Source organism: Chelonoidis abingdonii, chromosome 20 (assembly GCF_003597395.2).
Source record: "Chelonoidis abingdonii isolate Lonesome George chromosome 20, CheloAbing_2.0, whole genome shotgun sequence".
Lineage (NCBI taxonomy): Eukaryota > Metazoa > Chordata > Testudines > Testudinidae > Chelonoidis > Chelonoidis abingdonii.
The window spans coordinates 19,055,429-19,075,188 of NC_133788.1; the positions used below are offsets into that span (position 1 = coordinate 19,055,429).

The 19,760-nt window shown below is 40.5% G+C and overlaps 1 protein-coding gene across 2 annotated transcripts in view; it reads right to left on the reverse strand.

Annotated features, from left to right (window-relative positions):
- BRIP1 (BRCA1 interacting DNA helicase 1) overlaps positions 1–19,104 on the reverse strand; it is a 139,427-nt gene extending 120,323 nt beyond the window's left edge. For both annotated transcript variants that reach the window (XM_032779306.2, XM_032779308.2), the window contains exons 1-6: positions 18,999–19,104; positions 16,951–17,082; positions 15,636–15,747; positions 13,309–13,503; positions 10,922–11,049; positions 9,145–9,270 (exon numbers count right to left, since the gene is read on the reverse strand). In XM_032779306.2, the coding sequence (XP_032635197.1) occupies positions 9,145–9,270; positions 10,922–11,049; positions 13,309–13,503; positions 15,636–15,747; positions 16,951–17,043 (654 nt within the window). In that variant the 5' untranslated portion in view covers positions 17,044–17,082; positions 18,999–19,104. The remainder of the gene's footprint in view (positions 1–9,144; positions 9,271–10,921; positions 11,050–13,308; positions 13,504–15,635; positions 15,748–16,950; positions 17,083–18,998) is intronic.
- Positions 19,105–19,760: the final 656 nt, after the last annotated feature.

The window sequence follows — 19,760 nt, forward strand, 5'->3', positions numbered from 1 at the left end:
AACACTTTAAAAACCTTATTTACTCTACATACAGCAATAGTTTAGTTGTATATTATAGACTTAGAGAACGAGACCTTCTAAAATGTTAAAATGTAATACTGGCACACAAAACCTTATATCAGAGTGAATAAATGAAGACTTGGCACACCACTTCTGAAAGGCTGCCGACCCCTGATCTAGACCATTATAGCACTTCTCACTTTTGTCTCTATTTCTGGGCAGCAAAGCACGTTTTAGATTCATTGCTGACTGAAGTGTACTTCAACAAAAATAGGAATGTAACTGGAGGATACTCTAGTGATTTTTCTCAAGACCTTTTCAGTGGGATCAAGGGAAACTATTATATTTAGGAAATTACCTTAATTTTCCCTTTAATAATAGAGAAAGTGTATATTTTACAACTCCTCTGCTAGATTGGTTCGCCTCACCCCCACCATTCAGAGCTATGCAAATGGCAACTCTTCCGAGTAACTACGTCCTCCAAAAGCCAAAATGTTTGTTTTTTTTCGAAGACTGTGATCAAAGCCATGTTATTGAACTTCCAGGAATCTCTTACCATTTTAACATTGAACAAAAATCCCATATTAAAAAGGGAAATTATTTATTTAGGTGAACTGGCCAGTTTATAGTGCTCTGCATTCCTCTTCAGGAGAATCAAGACCAATTCCAATTTCTGTAGGAGAGATTCTTGTGCTAGCAGATGCTAAAAGTCTTTCTGAAACTACGCATTCAGTTCCTAAGAATGGTGAGTATCCTGCATTGCTCAATAGTCACTTCGTTGGACTGTGATATTGGGAGGCTAAGTGTCAGCCATAGCTAGAATAATAGTGACTTGATGTAGGGCCTTTGGGAGACTGCACAGCTATTGATTAAAGCAGAGGACTGGGAATAAGGAAGACTGAGTTCTATTGCTGATTGCCACATGCGTCCTTGTAGTCTTTGATAAATTGTGTGCTCTCCCCTTTACCTCTGTTTATTCATCTGAAAACGGGAATAACATTCACCCACCATCATAAGAAGTGTCTTCCTATCCCAGAGCTACAGAAATACACTGATATGTATCATTATTACGGTCAAGTAGAGCTGGCCTAAAAATTTGCAGCAAGAGTAAGCCCCCAAACTCCCAAGGGGGTAGAGACAGAGAAACATAGGACTGAAATTTCCCCTCTAGTTTCTCTGATGGAAAAAGGCACTGGGCAGTGAGTTGATTTCCCATCTGGCCTTGTTACCAGAAAGCATAAGAAGTGGAGGAAATTGGGCTGCACATCCCTGAGATTTTGTATGGAACTCCAACAACAGTTGTTTGTGCTTAAGGCCAGCCCTGCAGTCAATGAATATAAAACAGAGGGGAAATAAACAGGGATCCTCAATGCTCAGATAGAGGACTGCCTCATCTCCTCACCCCGCTATTTTCAGAATGAGAAAAGAAAGGAAAAATATTAGACTCAAAGACCTTTAAAAGTTACCATGGTATTTTTCGTTTATGAAACAATGCCAGGAAAATGTTATCTAGTATAGCCTAATATAACGAAAAGTCTGATACAGCCAAATGACATTTAGGGTATGTTACTCTGCAAATAAAAACCCAGTCTGCTAACTCAGGTTCGTGGGGCTTGGCTAAAGGACTGTTTAACGGCATTGTAGACATTTGGGCTCAAGCTGCAGGCCCAGACCTGAACCTCTACACCGCAATTAAACAGCCCCTTGGCTCAGCTAGCCTGAGTTAGCTGATCCGGACCAGTCTTGGGTGTTTAACTGCAGTGTAGACATATCCTTATTTACTGTCCACCAAACATATTGGTTACCTGTACTTAAAAATCCTAGATATGCCTGAGCTGAGGCTGAAAGGAAATCTGGCCTCCCACCTTAATTCCCTTGTAAATGCCAAGTGGCAGGGGGAGAGAGGATGATCTCACTATTCTGTCTGTTCACTCTACTACATTTCTACATTCTTCTGGTTCTGCTCAGTTAGTTACCCGGAGGACTGTACTGTAACAAGAACTCACACAGATAACCATTTTTCAGCCACAGGTCAGATATTCTAGTCTACTAAAATATCCAGGATTCTGAATTATGTGTGATTAGCAGCCTGCCAAATACAGGTTAATTAAAAATATATTTTATGTTGTGAAAATAAGCCACATAGTCTTGTTCGCCAAACAGATTTGAGATTCAGATTCTCATTAGGCAAGTCATCTTTCAATTAAAAAAGAACACACACACGCACCTTTCCTAGCCTGTTCTGAAACACTTTCACCATTTCATTAACCACCCAATCAATTACACTAAGCAGTTTTCACAGAGTTCTGTACTACAAAACATCTGTGATTCAAGGAGCATCTTAACTGGCTGTTCATAAAAGGAGCTAATTAAATTTCTGCAGACTTCACATTAATGTACACACATGTACAACTAGAAAGATCCTAATGGCAAAAGGGGTTTATTGCTTGATAATCTCACTCTTATATGATTAGAGGCTCTCAATTGTGTTTTTTGTTTACGGTGGCCCGGGGATTTGAACAGTATGCCTCATTGCCTGAATGTAAGGAAATAAAAGGGTAAGTATATGTAGGTTGCTACTTTGTGGAACAATCAGCAGCATCTTCCCAAGCAACGTTGATCTGTATACACTGATACTTATGGAATAAATGTTCTCAGTTTCCATGTGCTTTTATTATAATATTTGATGAAGATAATTCTTTACCAACATCTGTAGCCATTTCAGATGATGCTATAATGACCATTTGTCAATTTGTTTGCTATGTACTTTACTTGCATATGCCTTGATATTTTTAGCTCTTGGAGCAGAGGTATCATCATTTCTGTATCAGAGGGGTAGCCGTGTTAGTCTGGATCTGTAAAAGCAGCAGAGAATCCTGTGGCACCTTATAGACTAACAGACGTTTTGGAGCGTGAGCTTTCGTGGGTGAATACGCAGGTAATTTCCACTACTCGTCTGACGCAGTGGGTATTCACCAGAAAGCTCATGCTCCAAACGTATGTTATCTATAAGGTGCACAGAAATTTCTGCTGCTTTTATCATTTTGTAGTACTTCTAAAACCTATTGTAAGCACTGTTATTATTATTCTCTAAAAAATACATAATAATGTTTATCAAGGAATAGTTACACTTCTTTTTGCATCAAACATTCTAATTGTTTTTATTTCAAATATTTTGGAGACACTTTCTTCCATTCATATATAGATCTATCACTATATATCCATTAACGCAAATCTCTCTAAAAATCATTGCACTTCTCATTTCACAGCTGTTTACTGCTTAAAACCATATTTTTTTAGCCAATCATATAAATGAAGGAAAGAGAAATTGTTCACATAGCCTCGATCCTGCATATCCCTAACAGCCTTCCACACAAGCAACAAGGAATTATATAATCTGTTAATTGAAAGATAAAAATATATTGGAAGTCCCTAGTAGATATAGAATGTAGTTGGGAGCACAACTTATCGTTGGGTGAATACCCAATTCGGTAGACGCATATAGTGGAAAATTCCAGAGGCAGGGTATAAATATGTGGCAAGCATCAGTCTACGAGATAAGAAGGTTAGTTCAATCAGGGAGGATGAGGCCTTTTCTAGCAGTCTGAGGTGTGAACACTAAGGGAGGAGAAAACTGCTTTGTAGTTGGTAGGCATTCACAGTCTGTGTTTAATCTGACTGATGGTATAAATTTGCAAATGACTGAAGTTCAGCAGTTCTCTTGAAGGTCTGGTCATGATCTTTTTTTGCTGCAGATGCTACCTTTCAATCTTCTTAGATTGTGTGTCCAGGGAGCTGAAGTGTTCTCCTACAGGTTTTTGTATATTGCCATTACTAATATCATGACTTGTGTCATTATCCTTTCGTAGGGATTGTTCCAGTTGGCAATGTCATAGCAGTGGGGCATTGCTGGCATGATAGCATATATTGCATTGGTGGACATGCAGGTAATGAACTGGTGATGTTGTGGCTGATCTGGTTAGGTCCTGTGATGGTGTCGCTGGTGTAAATATGTGGGCAGAGTTGGCATCGAGGTTTGTTGCATGGATTGGTTCCACAGTTAGAGTTGCTATGGTGTGGTGTGTGGTTGCTGGTGAGAATATGCTTACGGTTGGCGGGTTGTCTGTGGGCGAGGACTGGTCTGCCTCCCAAGGCCTGTGAAAGCGAGGGATTGTTGTCCAGGATGGGTTGTAGATCACTGATGATGCGTTGGAGAGGTTTTAGCTGAAGACTGTAGGCGATGGCCAGTGGAGTTCAGTTAGTTTTTTTCTGATGGTTGTCTTGCAGCAGGAGGCTTCTGGGTCCACATCTGGCTCTGTTGATTTGTTTCCTTATTTCCTCATGCAGGTATCATAGTTTTGAGAATGCTTGGTGAAAATCTTGTAGGTGTTGGTCTCTGTCTGAGGGGTTGAAGCAAATGCTGTAGATGATGAATCGTGTGGTGTGTCCGGGATGGAAGCTGGAGACATGAAGGTAGGCATAGTGATCGGTGGGTTTTCGGTATAGGGTGGTGTTAATGTGACCGTCACTTATTTGTACCACAGCGTCTAGGAAGTGGACTTCCCTAGATTGGTTCAGGCTGAGGTTAATGGTGGGGTGGAAGCTGTTGAAATCATGGTGGAATCCTTCCAGAGTTTCCTTCCCATGGGTCCAGATGATGGTGTCACCATCTACAAGTCTATAAGGTGCCATAGGACTCTTTGTCGCTTTTTACAGATCCAGACTAACACAGCTACCCCTCCGATACTAGTCAGGTATAGCAGCAAACTCAAATCTCATCTGTTTTAAACAACCATAAAAGACTCTATTTCTGAAGTAGTACTGAGCTGCACCTTAGATTTCAAAATATATATATATAGCCTCAAACTTTGAGCCCAAATACAGAGTTCTAAGCAGCTTCAGAATTTGGTTTTTTTCGCTTTTGATTTCTAGAAGAACCATAAGAAATGTGGAGGAAAAGTTGATACATTTATCTAGGAATATGATGTGTTACAACACAATTACATAATTCTCAAATTTTTTGGAATCCTTCCACTACACAGCATTTCACCCTTTTGTGTTCCCCAAAAACCATATCACCTGATATGGATGTCTCATTTTCCATATTAATTTTACTTTTTAAAGCTTGATTTTTAATAACTAATTAGGTAATAATGCTGCTATTGTGCACCCATTCATTATCTAACTTAGTTCATCATTTTTTCACACTTTCCAGAATCCTGAATTAAAACAATCAAACTCCAAGGTGGCAACTGTGAATTGGATTATAAATTACTTTAAAACCAAAAATTATTTAGGAGGAAGTTAAACAGAGACTTTAAAATCTGAGACCCCTGTGTCTTAAACTTATGAATTTCAAAAGACTTAATAAGACCAATTTCATAGGGTGCATCTTTGTTCTTTCAGGAATAGAACACAAAAATTGCAGTATTTGCTCCCAGTGCAATGATATTCCCAGAAAAGTACACTGAGAGAAAGTTTTTCATATTTACCATGCCAAAATACATTTAATGAAGTCTTTATGGTTTCTTTTTTACATAAGATGTGTCCCAATAGGTCTTCAAGCTTTCCACCCATGAATCTCCCCCCTTCACTATTAATCCCAAACATATCATCTGTCTTGTTTTAGATGATCTTACTTTTCCTGACTTTAGGAGGTGCCAAATTTGTATCCAGTACTAGCTTTTGCACCACCACAAAAGACTAGAGGCATAATGTATCAGCCCTCATCAACATCCAAAAGTGAGACTCCGCAAATTGTTACCAAATCTGGAAAGCACAGCCATAAACATGGGCCCGAAGTTTCTGGGATTCATTATTATTGCTTGAGTAGCCTTCCGGGCATCAACAAGATTATTCAGGTAGTAAGCATTATTTCTGTAAGTATTTGCAAGATGAGGCCTATAGATGGCATATTATAATGCACTACTCAAATGTTATCCCAAAAGTAATATAGATTTCCTTCTGATGTGAAGGAAGATAATAGATAATTCTCTTATTCAGTGTTTTTTTTTAATTATTTTAAAGTAAGTAGTAAATTATCTTAAAAATGAGTTGCAAAAAGCTCCTTGAACACTACAAATTCTTAGTTACTGTCACTAAGAATTATAAAAAATTCTAGAACTTCTAAACCATCTTTCAATATTTTAAGCAATCCACAACACTGTTGCCTTCAAATGCGAAGGTCAATAAAGCAAGAAAAGATTTTTATTTGAAAACCAACAGCACACTCTGCTGGCCTTCAGATTTCACAATGCCAACTGATTTCAGTAGCATGAGGCATTTAAAAATGCCACTTGAAAACCTGTGAAGCTTTCCAAAACAACAATAAAATGTACTGCCCATTAAAATGAACAAGAGTACTGGTTCTCTTTTGTAAAAAAAGAAAATAATTTACTACCATTATTTTAAATTAGGATTACAATTTTTGGCTTGTTTTGTAGTTCAAAAAGGCAGGTACAAACTGGACCCAGAAGTGTACAGTTAAAATAAAAAATAATTTTTAAAGTCATTGATCATAAAGATGTATACAAAGGGTCAGAGAGTGTATCAGAAAGGGAAAAGAGGCTCCAGTTGGTTATCTCAGGGGTGTTCCCAAAGACTGACTGATTCGTCTATCAGATTTTAATACACTATGCAAAGCAAATGACTATATTTTATTCTAGTGCTGGATAACCTAGAGATTCATATTATCTGGGAATTACTTAAAAATCAAAAAAACAAGTGGGAAGGAGAGACTATCCTTGACAGTTTTGAAAATGGGAAAGATTCTCCTCTACTCTCGTGTTTGTCTGCCAAACCCATGTAGCTCTTCACTCTCATCCTATCTTTCAGCACTGGAAGCGACCACTTTGGCATAGCCCTTCAATAAGAATTCATGTGAATGCCGTTAAGTAGCCTCACATATCATTGAGGTGATCCAACTTTCCTGCATCAGCCCTGTAAGACTGACTTAAGGAACGTCTCATATTCTTTTTATTTTGGTTTAGCTTGAACAATGTTGTTATTACTTCCCCGCCCTTCACCACTTCCCTCTTAATAAAGTGAAGAAAACTCAAACACCAAAAATTGCAACAAATTTCCAGTGGGGAACTCTGCAAATACCACTGCATATTTTTGAATCTGTTTCCTTTAAGAAACTTGCATTTTCTTGTATCAGAGGGGTATCCGTGTTAGTCTGGATCTGTAAAAAGTGACAGTCCTGTGGCACCTTATAGACTAACAGATGTATAGTGGGTGTTCACCCACAAAAGCTTATGCTCTGATACGTCTGTTAGTCTAAAAGGTGCCAAAGGACTCTTTGCCACTTTTTGCATTTTCTTGGAAGTTCTGCTAGGAAAAGTGACAATTTGTAACAATGCTGGAAAACAGTAATCGGTTTTAAATTTTTAGGCATCTGTGCCCCTTTACAAAACAAGTTTCATCAGACACAGAACAATTATCAGACAAACAGATGAACATGATTTGTTGGGGGAAGAGTCCACACAGCTTTGTAAAGGGAAATCATGCCGCACCAATCCATCAGAATTCTTTCAGCTTGTCCACAAACACGGACAAGGGTGATACAGTGTAACTGAACTTTCAGAAAGCTTTTGACAAGATCCCTCACCAAAGGCTCTTAAGCAAAGCAAGGAGTGAATAAGAGTGAAGGTTCTCTCATGGATCAGTAAATGGTTAAGAGATTGGAAACAAAGGGTAGGAATTAACAGCCAGTTTTCAAAGTTCCCCAAGGATCTGTGCTGGGACAGTGCTGTTCAACATATGCATAAATGATCTGTAAAAAGGGGTAACCAGCATGTTGGCAAAGTTTGCAGATGATACAAAATTACTCCAGATAGTTAAGTCCAAAGCAGACTGTGAAGAGTTACAAAGGGATCTCTCAAAACTGGGTGACAGGGCAACAAAATGGGAGACTAAATTCAGTGTTGACACATGCAAAGCAATGGACTTTGGAAAACAATCTCAACTATAAAAACAAAATTATGTGGTCTAAATTTGCTGTTACCACCCAAAGAGAGAGATTTTGGAGACATCATTGATATTTCTTTGAAAACATCTGTTCAATGTGCAGCAACAATCAAAAAAGCTAACTGAATGTTAGGAACCATTAGGAAAGGGATAGATAATAAGACAGAAAATTTCACAATGCCATGAGAGAGAGAATTGGAAAAGGTACGGAAAAGAGCAACAAAAATTGTTAGGGGTATAGAACAACTTCCATATGAGAAGAGATTAAAGAGAGACTGGGATTGTCCTTCCTGGAAAAAAGACAACTGAGGAGGTATACGACAGAAGCCTATAAAGTCATGAATGGTGTGGAGAAAGTGAATAAGGAAACATTATTTACACCTTCACTCAACACATGAACCAGGGGCCATCCCATGAAATTAATAAGCTGCAGGTTTAAAACAAACATAAGGAAGTACTTCTTCACAAAATGCACAGTCAGCCTATGGAACTTGTTGTCAGGGGATACTGTTAAGGCCAAAAGTATAACAGGGTTCAAAAAAGATTTAGATATGTTAATGGAACATAGATCCATCAATGGCTATTAGCCAAGGTGGTCAGGGGCTCAACCCCATTCTCTGGGTGTCCCTAAAGCTTTGATTGCTAGAAGCTGGGACTGGACAACAGGGGATGGATCGCTCAATAAATTGCGCTGTTCTGTTCACTCCCTCTGAAGCATCTGGCACTAGCCACCATTGGAAGACAGGATACTAGGCAAGATGGACCATTAGTCTGATGCAATATGGCAATTTCTTATGTTTTTAAGAGGGCTGCTTTTTCAGATAAAAGCAAGACAAGACAGCAACATCCTACCTCCAGCACACAAACAAAAATGGAGACAAAAAAGCCTTCAATCTTGCCCAAAAGGATTCTACTGAAGTACTCAGACTAACAGTGAGAGGAAAGGGCATTCCAGAGATCCAGGTGTTTACCAGAAGACTTTCCCTCCAGTCCTTTCTAGACTGTATCATGGGTTGAGTCAGAAAAATAACTTCAAGATACTAGATCCTGATGCAGCAGGATGCTTTCTGAAAATCATCTTGTAAATTGGCCTTTCATGCACAATTTCTTTATAGCAACAAAATTTGTCCTTGTTTCTTGAACTAATAAATGGCCTGCAAGACCCATGCTACTTACTGTTTTTGGAGAGAAAGAAGCAATTTTTTCTGAGTGAACAATCAGTTCCCCATTTCTTCGCTGTTGATAAACTTCCAAAGCATCAACAAACCGCACTCCCTTTGCAAAACAATGACGTTTTCTTATCTGTTAGGAAAACATGCAACACTCAAATGTACAACAACAGACAAAGGTATGGCATTAAATCAGAGCTAAACTAGTGGTCAAACGTTACAGTTATAATTTTAATTTTTTTCATTCTATGCCTGTTTCAGAAACTCAGTGCATTGTTAATACTCATCAGTTTAACCATATCTAATATAAGCTAACCAAAAATTAATAATTCAAGAAAAGTTACTATAACACTTGTACATCTTGGTTATCAAGACAAATATACAGCTTAATAACGCTTTTTTTAAAAAAATCATTTTGTTTTGCTAAATAAAAGCAATAAATGAATATGAACAATTTCTATCATTTTGGAGCGATATTTTATTGAGCCTTCCTTGGACAAAACAGTTAATGAAACAACACCATACCACCACCACCACCACCACCACCCCCGCTACAGACTCCTCAGTCAGACAAGGACTTTAGTAAGCAAAATGGACATCTAGTTTCAAAGATGAAAATGGATGTTTATGTTGATGTACTTGTTAATCATAGAAGCTGGACACATTTCTTGCAGAATTAGGCCACAATCTTACAAAGAGATATAAATTCTAAATCCTACTGATTTAAACAGGTATCTGGGCATAGGTACCTGTACTAGCGGATTCCAATGCAGGATGGGGGCCAAGAAGAGCAGGTGTTGTTACAAATGAAAGTTACTGAAAATTATTACATAAATTATTACAAGTTTCTATGATACATTACACAAGACTAAAGAGATATCCATGGCAAAGGAAGAAATGATTGCAGAAGAGAATGGTGGGGTATGAAGTGAGCTTCAAATATCCTAAATTGCCAAAAAAAACTGAAACCAATATACAAATACAGCAGCTGGTTCTATTGCTGAAATTTCCAGCAGAAAAATGAATAGTATATGAAATAAACAGAATACTCCACAGCTACACTTAGTTTTCCTTTCGTAATTAATGACATAGATATCAGTGATTATTTCCCATTGTTATATGTTTTGATAAAACTAGTATAATTATTGTGCAGACATACAATAAAAACATCCATAATATCAATGGCAAGGAAAAAATCCAACCCATGGTAATTATTCTTCAAAAAAGTTAAAAGTAGTTCTCTGACACAATATTAAAACAGAATACAATGACGACTAGAGTGTACTTGAGTAATATAAAAAAAAAAAAGTAAGGAACTTGTAATACCAATATTGATAATGTAACAAAAACTTTAGAGAAATTTCATCCCATGTAAAAAGCTAGTGATAAGAATTTGGAAGGATATCAAGAGGTATTATAATGTACATTAGATTTTTAGCAGATATGAGGAAGGGCATTTTCATGCCTAAGAATTATTTTCTTTGACTTAATGTTTAAGAGCAACTGTTGGTGAGTAGGCTTCATAGAGACAGAGTGTATAAATTCTCCATTTACTAGCATACACCAAGTAATTTATCTGCATGACAAGTGATTGTCAAAAATCAAATACAACAATAGATTCCTTCGTAACAAGTAATAGTAAAAATGAAGAGAAAAAAGTAATCTAATTTATGGCTGTGACATGACCAATTAATCTCTGCTTTTAGCACTGAAATGTTGATTGATATTTGACAACCTTGTTCGGCTATGCCTGGATTATTTTACTGCCAACAAACTTTGCTCACCTGCTGCTCAGTTTCTAATAAACGTATCCTTTTCCTGTCCACTTGAAAGTCGTCATTTTCATCTCCATGTAAAGATGCCCATTTCTTTGCAGATAATTTTGAAGACAGTGTGACTTTTGCATTATGTACTGTAACAGGAGTGTATTAAATAAATGTAAATAATATTTCCAGTCATGAAACTTATTCAGAAAAAATAGTTTAGACTCAAGGTGGACTCTAATATTGGTAGACATTTCTGGACCCCATCTTCCCTCATTACAGTGCAGGCAAATTTACATAGGAAGAACCATTACTTTAGGATTTTACTACTATGCAACACGGAAAAAATGGTTGGACTAAGGGAGGCCTCCTAACAGAAGAAACATAACAAGCATTGCACTAGCTATTAGTTTCCCTTCTAAACTTGATTTTGGCTATATTGGCAAGGAAAAACCAGCTATTTAATCCTTACAATATTTTTAGAGGATCTGTCATGGCAGATAAAGCTTTAAAGTTTCTTATATGTAAACATATCTCTTAGCTTTCCACTGATCTTTCATCATTGTCCTTGCTATTGTGGCTAAACGCAAGAGACTTTTACTTTCAAACAGCAATGATCATATCCTGTTCATAGCTCACATCCTTCCACTAAAAATCACAGCCACCAACTTTCTCTTTCCAGGTGGGTGCTCCACCCCCACTCTGCCGCTTCCTCCATGGCCCCACCCTCTCGCCACCTCTTCCTGCCCCTTTCCATCCCTACTCTGCCCCCTTTCTCCCCTGCCTCCCGCCTGCCACCAAACAGCTGAGCAGCGGATGGCTGGAGGGTGCTGAGCACCCACTATTTTTTTTTTCATGGGCGCTCCAGCGCCACCTATGACTAAAATCATAATGCAGAACTGTAACAGCAAAATCATTGAAATGGCCACAGATTGCCATCAGTAACAGAGAAATGTGACTTCATTGTAGAATTAGGCATAAAGAAAGATTAGACTGCAGTAAAAGGGACCACAAGGTTCATCTAGTCTAACCCTCTGCCAAGATGCAGAATTTGTTGTGTCTAAACCATCCAAGACCGATGGCTATCCAGCCTCCTTTTGAAAACATCCAGCAAAGGAGCTTCCACAACCTGTTTAGGCAGTCTGTTCAATTGTCCTACTGTTGTTACAATTTGGAAGTTTTTACTCAGATTTAATCTAAGATTTTGCTAGTCCATATTGCACTTGGCACAGAAATTATATGAGAAGCCAGGGATGGTACCTCATTCCAATAAATCTCTCATCTATGTCAGTCAGGTTTGTTTGTTGTTATTATTAAAAGGGATACCACCAACTTGAAATGTAAAAAAACAAACAAACAAAAAATTGACTAAAGAAAAAGTACATTCAGGTACTACCCCCATCCTAGTCCCCTGCCAATTTTTCATGGCTTTACAAATCACATCTTCATATTTTCTCAGTGCTCTTCTACTCCCTGTTGCTAAGTGAAAGTCCCACAGTAATAACAGGAAGAATGCCTACACAGAAAAAGCGCTGCCAACTGATCACATAAGAGTGCTGTCAAATGCATAAAGAAAACAAAATGAGAAAATAATAAGAAATTCCCTCCCCCCACCCCTTCAGTTAAAGCTATCTTAGGTATATCCTTTCACAACAATGGGCAAAACACTTTCAGGGAGAAATGCAATTTAAAGCTGACTTTTACACCAAAGGCTAGGACTAAAAGAAAAAAATGTGGCATCTATTTATACAACGACCTTGGTACTTTCTGCTGAGAAAAACTGGCAAGATCATGTGGACATATGGATTACACTCAATAGCGAGAGCCATGGGTAAAATACTTCATTGCAAAAGCACAATAGTACTCCTCCACTGAAATTTCCATAACTAGTTGTCCTGTGAATCACATAGGGAAAAGAAGAGGCGGCTTCAAATGAAGGTGTTCCCAGTACACAAACTACCAATTATCTACTGCCCCAGCATTCCAGAATTTAATATTTAACAGCTAGTAACTGTTTCTGAGTCAAGGTTTCTTCTGGTAGACTGGACTATAGTGCAGAGCTAGAGACGACATGGGGAGCTGACTATAGGCTCCTAAACTTCAAACTAGTAAGAAGCAATGGAGAAGAACACTTGCAACCACCGCTGAGCAAAAGAGACCATAAACATGCTCATCTGCAGGACTATCCTAAGACATATTTTTGATTTGGACACTTGGAAGGAAGGGGGAACTTTAAAGCCAGGAGCCACTAATGACCCAGAAAAAAGGTGGAGGGTGAAAGCATGATGAAAATAGCATTCTTGATAAGTTATTGATTCGTGTGCCATTGGCAATCATAGAAGAAATGAGAACCCACAAATTGAATAGCCATACGAGATGTCCACTCCCCCAAAAAAATAGAAAGTTACCTTTGTCTGTTGATGGTGTTTCACTTTTTATGGAAGTTGCTGCTTTACAATTAGTGAAAGAACAAGAAGCACCTTGGTTCACATCTGCAGTAGTGTCATTAGTCACAGCCTGGGAATGGCATCTACAGTGACATGACAATGAAGTCTCTGGTTTTTTGCATTCCTTTTCACATGAGAACTCATCCAGTGACTTCTCTAAAAACAGGACAGGAGAAGATCATTCATCTTCTGTTATAAAAGCCTAACTACAGAGCCATATTGCAGAAGTAGGCTCTCTCCATACCGCAGGAATAATTAGACAACTGTAGATTTTGTCGGAGCTATAGCTTGTAGTCACTGGGTCCACAAGGGTTCCATACCTTTACAAAACGGATATATGGAAGTCATTTACAGAAACCCTATCCATTCAGCTACAAAAAAAGTACAATAGGCCTTTTGAGTTAATACTAACCACAATCTTAATCAATAGAGTAAGCATTATACAGGAAGGAAAAAGATGCACACATATAGTTAAGATCCAACGCAGTTCCTCTGAAGGGATATACCAGCCACACAGAACCACAGTATATAAGGTTCCATGCTAGTATAAGAAAAACTGAAAAATTCCCTAATTTAGCAGGTTTTGAGTCTTAGCCAGAAATAAGGACATTATCTCCACTGCATAAAGAAAACACATGTAAACTCAGTTTTCTCCAATGAAGACAGCACAAACTCTTCAAAAAGTAAACAGAGGAAGACTTATTAATATTACTATGTACTAATTTGGGCTTGCACTTTGATCTGGTTCATTAGCAATTTATGGGTGCAGTCTGTATTGCGTAATTTACTTAGATCATAAGCCTTTTGGCTAGGGACTCCGTCTTCCTCTAGGTATTGTACAGACTAACCATACTATGAAAACTCAATAATGAATAATAGTAAAAAACAATTACAATAATATACACAGCTGGAACACACACATTTTCCAGTTCAAAATGTCATAATTTCAGGTAAGCAATAACATTTTCTTTAAATATGTTGATACACCTCTACCTCAATATAACGCAGTCCTCAGGAGACAAAAAAATCTCACCACATTATAGGTGAGACTGCTCTATATCAAACTTGCTTTGGCCCCCCCCCGCTGCTTGTTCCCTGACCGCCCCCTCCAAAGACCCCGGTCCCTAATCACCCCCAGCACCCTACTCCCTACCCAATCCCCCTGTCCCCTGACTGCTCCGACCCCTATCCACCCCCACCCCCAACAGGCACTCAGCAGCCTCCCAGCCACGGCGCAACCTCCCAGCCACGGCGCTCCGCTTCCCACCACCAGTGAGTGCGAGGAGGTGGGGAAAAGATGCCCCACTGCACTTACCTGCGGCGGGAAGCACAGTGACACAGCTCCAGCCCGCACCACTCTGCCACCTCCCAGTCATGGCGCTCCGCTTCCCGACTGGCAGGTGAATGCAAAGGGCATCCTTTCCCCAACCTCCCCGCACTCACCGGCAGCGGGAAATGGAGCAGCCCAGTCCCAGTCAGCTCCACTCCGCCAGCTCCCAGCTGTGGTGCTCCACTTCTCGCCGGGCAGGTGAGTGCAGGACCTTTCCCCAGCCACCCCCCAGCGACACGGCTGGGGCCAGGGCAAGGAAAGCAGAGTGGGCTAGTGCCGCGTTGCTCCACTTTCCGCCACAGGTGAGTGCGGAGAGGTTGGGGAAAGGATGCCCCCCATATTCCCCTGCAGCAGGAAGCAGAGGATCGCGGCTAGGATCTGGCAGAGTGGAGCGGGCTGAGGCTGAGCTGCTCCACTTCCACTGCTGCTGGTGAGTGCGGGGGAGATCCTTCCCCCCAAGTGACACGGCTGGGGCCATAGGAGCAGAGTGGGCTTCTCCCAGTCCTTTGCTAATCCCCCGGACCACTCTGGGACTGCGGGGCCCCCAGAAGTGCCCTCCCACAGCTCCTGTCCCCCAGAGCCTGGGCGGGGGGGGGAGCCCTTGACCACCCCCGAGACCCTCTGCCCCTTATCAAACCCCTCGGCCCTGGCTTTACCGCCTTGTATGTGAACCTGCCTTATATCAGGTCATGTGATATCAGGATAGAGGTGTATTCATATTTCCACCTTAATGTAACATTCAAAGCCATATTCATTTTAATATGAAAATAACGCTGATTAGGTCTACTATCTTGATTCTCCATAAAGCTGGCATCAACCACTGGCATAAGAACTGACAAGATTTGGGTCCATTCCTAAAACTAGATTTCTGAGGATCTCCACAGACCTAATATATTTATCAGTGCAGACAATCCTTGCTAACTGAAACTGGGCATATGGACATTTTGAGATAACTTACCATGCAGGGACTGCTGCCATGACAATACAGAACAAAGTAACGCCAAACTTTTACCACTTCCTGTGGGGCTCTCCAACAAACAATGCTGCCTGGAATTTAACCCCTTAACAATCTGTAAGGAAAAAATAAAAAGTTAACAGCTCAGAAGAATTAACAAGTACATTTTCATGTTGTCTCTTTGGGACGGGAAGCAGTGTATATATATCACACTCTCATCAGCAAAGTGCAGTAAATCTTCTGTGTCAGCAACAAGACAGTAACTAAGAAAGAAGGTGAAGAACATCTTCAGCTGAAACCACAGGGATTTTTTTTTTTTTTTTTTTTTTTTAAAGGCAAGCTGAAAATAGTTTCCTAAATGGAATTTGACAAGGTCCTCAGTTCATACTTTTGAAAAAAAAAAAAAAAATCTCACAAGACCATAAGCTGTCATTAGGTCTTGGTTTTCTCTCAACTAAGACATTTGCAACATCTCTCACTATACTGGAACACAGGTTCAGTAGTGACTCAGATGGGATTGTCGACTACCTCCCCATGTAGCAGCAACACCTGATCAAGGGCTTGTCTACACTTGAAACGCTGCAGCTGCACCGCTGTAGTGCTCCACTGTAGACACGATCTGTGCCAATGGAAGGGATTCTCCCACTGGAGTAAGTAATCCACCTCCCTGAGAGGCGACAGCTACGTAAATGAATTCTTAACTACGTCGCTCAGGGATGTAGATTTTTCATACCGCTGAGTAATGTAGCTGGGTCAACCTAACTTTTTAGTGTAGATCAGGCCCAAGTCAGAATCTGTTTATCCTTAATGTCATAGGAGCAAAGAATGATGGCAGGCCATTAAAGACTTCCTTGTCATAATTAAAGTTTTATATTTAATAACATGCGGAAGATAAAACATCTACTCCCTCAATAAAATGAAAACTTAGTGGGTTGGTACAGTATCTTTTGATCAAAAGATGGCAGGCATTTTGCTGAAGCCTTCCCTTTCTGAATCTGCAACATCAAATAACTCTTTTAATACATAATCTCTAGTTAAATAGGCATGCATTGTGGGCACACCTATTTAACAAGTTATTTAGTATAAAAGTTTAAAAGTATGTATTCACCCTAATACTCCAAAAATATAACTGAGCTCTCCCTTACATATATGCAAATACAGCATGTTGTTGCTTGTATTGTAATGGAAACACTGGAGGTATTGAAGGTTCTGAATTCATATCTAAATTCCCTTTTAAACTTTTAATTTACTACAGGTTCAAAATTATAACACCACATAAACTATTAAATCAATAGATTTTAATGACAAGTCTACTTACTGCATTCATCATAGCAAGCTGTGAAGGGTAAGCCTTGCAAGGAAAGATAATCTTCACCCCACCAATGGTATATTCTGACACTACCGAAGACATTGTCAGGGTTCTTTTCCCTTATTTATTTCAAATTTATGTCTGCAATACAAATGAAAAATGTTGACAAATCAATTCTACCTCAGCAGCTATCAGAAATCTGCAAACAACATAAGGTACCAGATAAAATTGAATATAAACTGTTAAAGTAATTTGGGGACTAGGTGGTTCAGGATATTGGCTATGGTGGAAATATAGTGCTTTACACCTATAGGTCACCAGTTCAAATTTAGCCCATCTTAGTAATGACAGCAAGTTATTACCATCTGATGATTTTTCTGTAACTTAAGTGATATAATAATTACTAACATGCTATATGTATTATCTTTTGGAATATTATCACTCAAACTGGACTTTGGCCAGGATATTAGATTAGCACCCCAATTCCGGTGAATAGCACGTTGGGATCTTTAATAATCACAAACAATCAATTCCTCAGTTTTACAAACCCACCCTAGTTAGCTTGAACCCCAAAACAGTGCATCCTGTGGTAATATGGCTGAGAAGAATGGTTTCCAGATAAGATTTTCTATCTTTATAGCAATTTATAAACATTAAAAGGACACTATACATTTAAAAATCAAATGTTTTAAATAAACATCTTATCTATGTTACTAATAATGTAATTATTAAAAGAGAAAAATATAATTTACTTGTCACTATTTACAGTGATAACTTTTTGCACATCTCTCACTTTGGACAATGAAAAGTAAGAGCTGAAAATGGTATACAGTCAGTTTCACTCTCATTCAAAAGATGCAATGTTTGGATTTCAAACACCGAGGGGAAATATAGGGTAGCTTGTTTAAAAATAATTGTTCACTATATTTTTTTTAAGGTTGAGGAAACAATTCCCACAGCTGTTAGGTTACACAAAAAGCTTCTTTTTACAAAGTTAAAATTTGGGACCAAATTTAGCAACATCCCTTTCACTGATTAATTCACTAACTGAAAGGTCTCAGTGGACCACTATCAAAAGACCATCATAACAACTGGTATGATGCCACACCATCATAAATAATCTCAGAGGAAGGAATCTACCTACCAAAAAAAAAAAGGGACCATTACCCTCAAATTACCACCTAAACTCGCCCCCCAGAAAGGGACGGTCGGTCCCCTGTCCCAAGTTTAGAAAGCTTTTCCTCAAATATACTCAGAAAGTCCCAGCCTCTCTCTCAAGCAAAACCAATTATTTTTATTGTGCCCAAAGTTTGCTAAACTTGCTTTATACAAGAAAACAAGGTTCCTATCTGAGCGCTTCAGCTCTCCATAGCCAAACACGCAGCCGAAGTCTGCAGGGAGAGGGATGGAGAGAGGGGAACAACCTAGCAGGACGCTGGTTCCCAGCTTATTCAGCCCCAGGCTCTGTTGATATTTTTGTTTTGGCTATTTACAAACAGTAAGAAGTTGTGTATCAATACTGACGCCCTAGTGAAAGGTTGTGTGTCCGTGTGCCCCTGGTGCAGCGCTCGGGGGGCAGGAGGATTAACATGTCTGTTTGCTTTTTTATTTTCTTATTCACTTCACGCGCTTCCCCCCACCCTAAAAATGGCAAAGGGGCGGGGGGGAGCGAGATTGCAGCGATTCCCTCCTACACAGTCCTCCCCCCAGCAAAGGGAAGTTTACAGGGGTCTCTCCCAGTTCCCTGAGCAGAGGGGAGATATACCCAGGGGACTCCCCCGTACGACCCCCCGGGGGGGATATTGCTGGGACGCCACGTACTCCCCCCAACCCGCACAAGCGGCCCATCGCCGTGAGCTCTCCCCGGGCCGGGGGAAGGGGAAATTCCCGTAGCTCCCCCCGAGCGAAGGGCAGTCGGTTTCCCACAGCCCCCTCACAGCGAACACCCGCCCCGCGTCCATTTTGAATGCCGTCCCCCACTCCCCGGCAGCTGGCCACGCCCCCCAGCCCGTGTCCACAGTGTGGCGGGAGCCGATCCCACTGCCCGGGCCGGTTACCTCAGAGCGCAGGGGGCAACTCCATCGGCCCTTCCGTTTCTTCGAGCCTTCGCGCCTCCAGCTCAGTCTAACCCCCACCCGCCTCTACACACCAATCACAGATGACAGGAAGTCGCACGGCGCATCCAATCAGCAGCCTCCTCGGCCTAAGAGCTCCCGCCTCCGCCCCTCGCTGCTGTAGCCAATCACTGAGGCCCATACTGGTGACTAGCAGGTTCCTTTAGTCGCCTAGGTAACCAAGGGCAGGGGCTGGGGCTCTGATCCTTGCCCCGCCCAGTCTCCTTTTCCGGAGGGGGAGGGGCTCCTCCCCTGAGGCTGAGACTGTAGTGGCCCAGGGGTGGTAGCATCAGGACCACATCGGCCCCCACTGGACCTGCCCCCACTTGGCTAGGGAGTCTTCATGTCTGGGCCTGCAAGGTCACATTGAGGTGGCACATAGGGTGACCAGTCACCAAGTGTGAAAAACTCAGATGAGGGGGGGGGAATAGGAGCCTATATAAGAAAAAGACTCAAAAATCAGGACTGTCCCTATAAAATCAGGACATCTGGTCACCCCAGTGGCACAGCATGGGGCCAGTCCCCCACAGGAATTGTACAGCACATGACAGTGCTGTGCCATCACTGAGTCCACAGGGTGACCTTCATCCATTGCAAGCCTCCTGGCCTCACAGCCTTGCAGAGCCGGAGCTCTGTCACTTGCGCAGGCCTCATGGCCGTGTCCTGTCAGTCATTTGTTGTATTAGGCTATAGTGACATCATGTG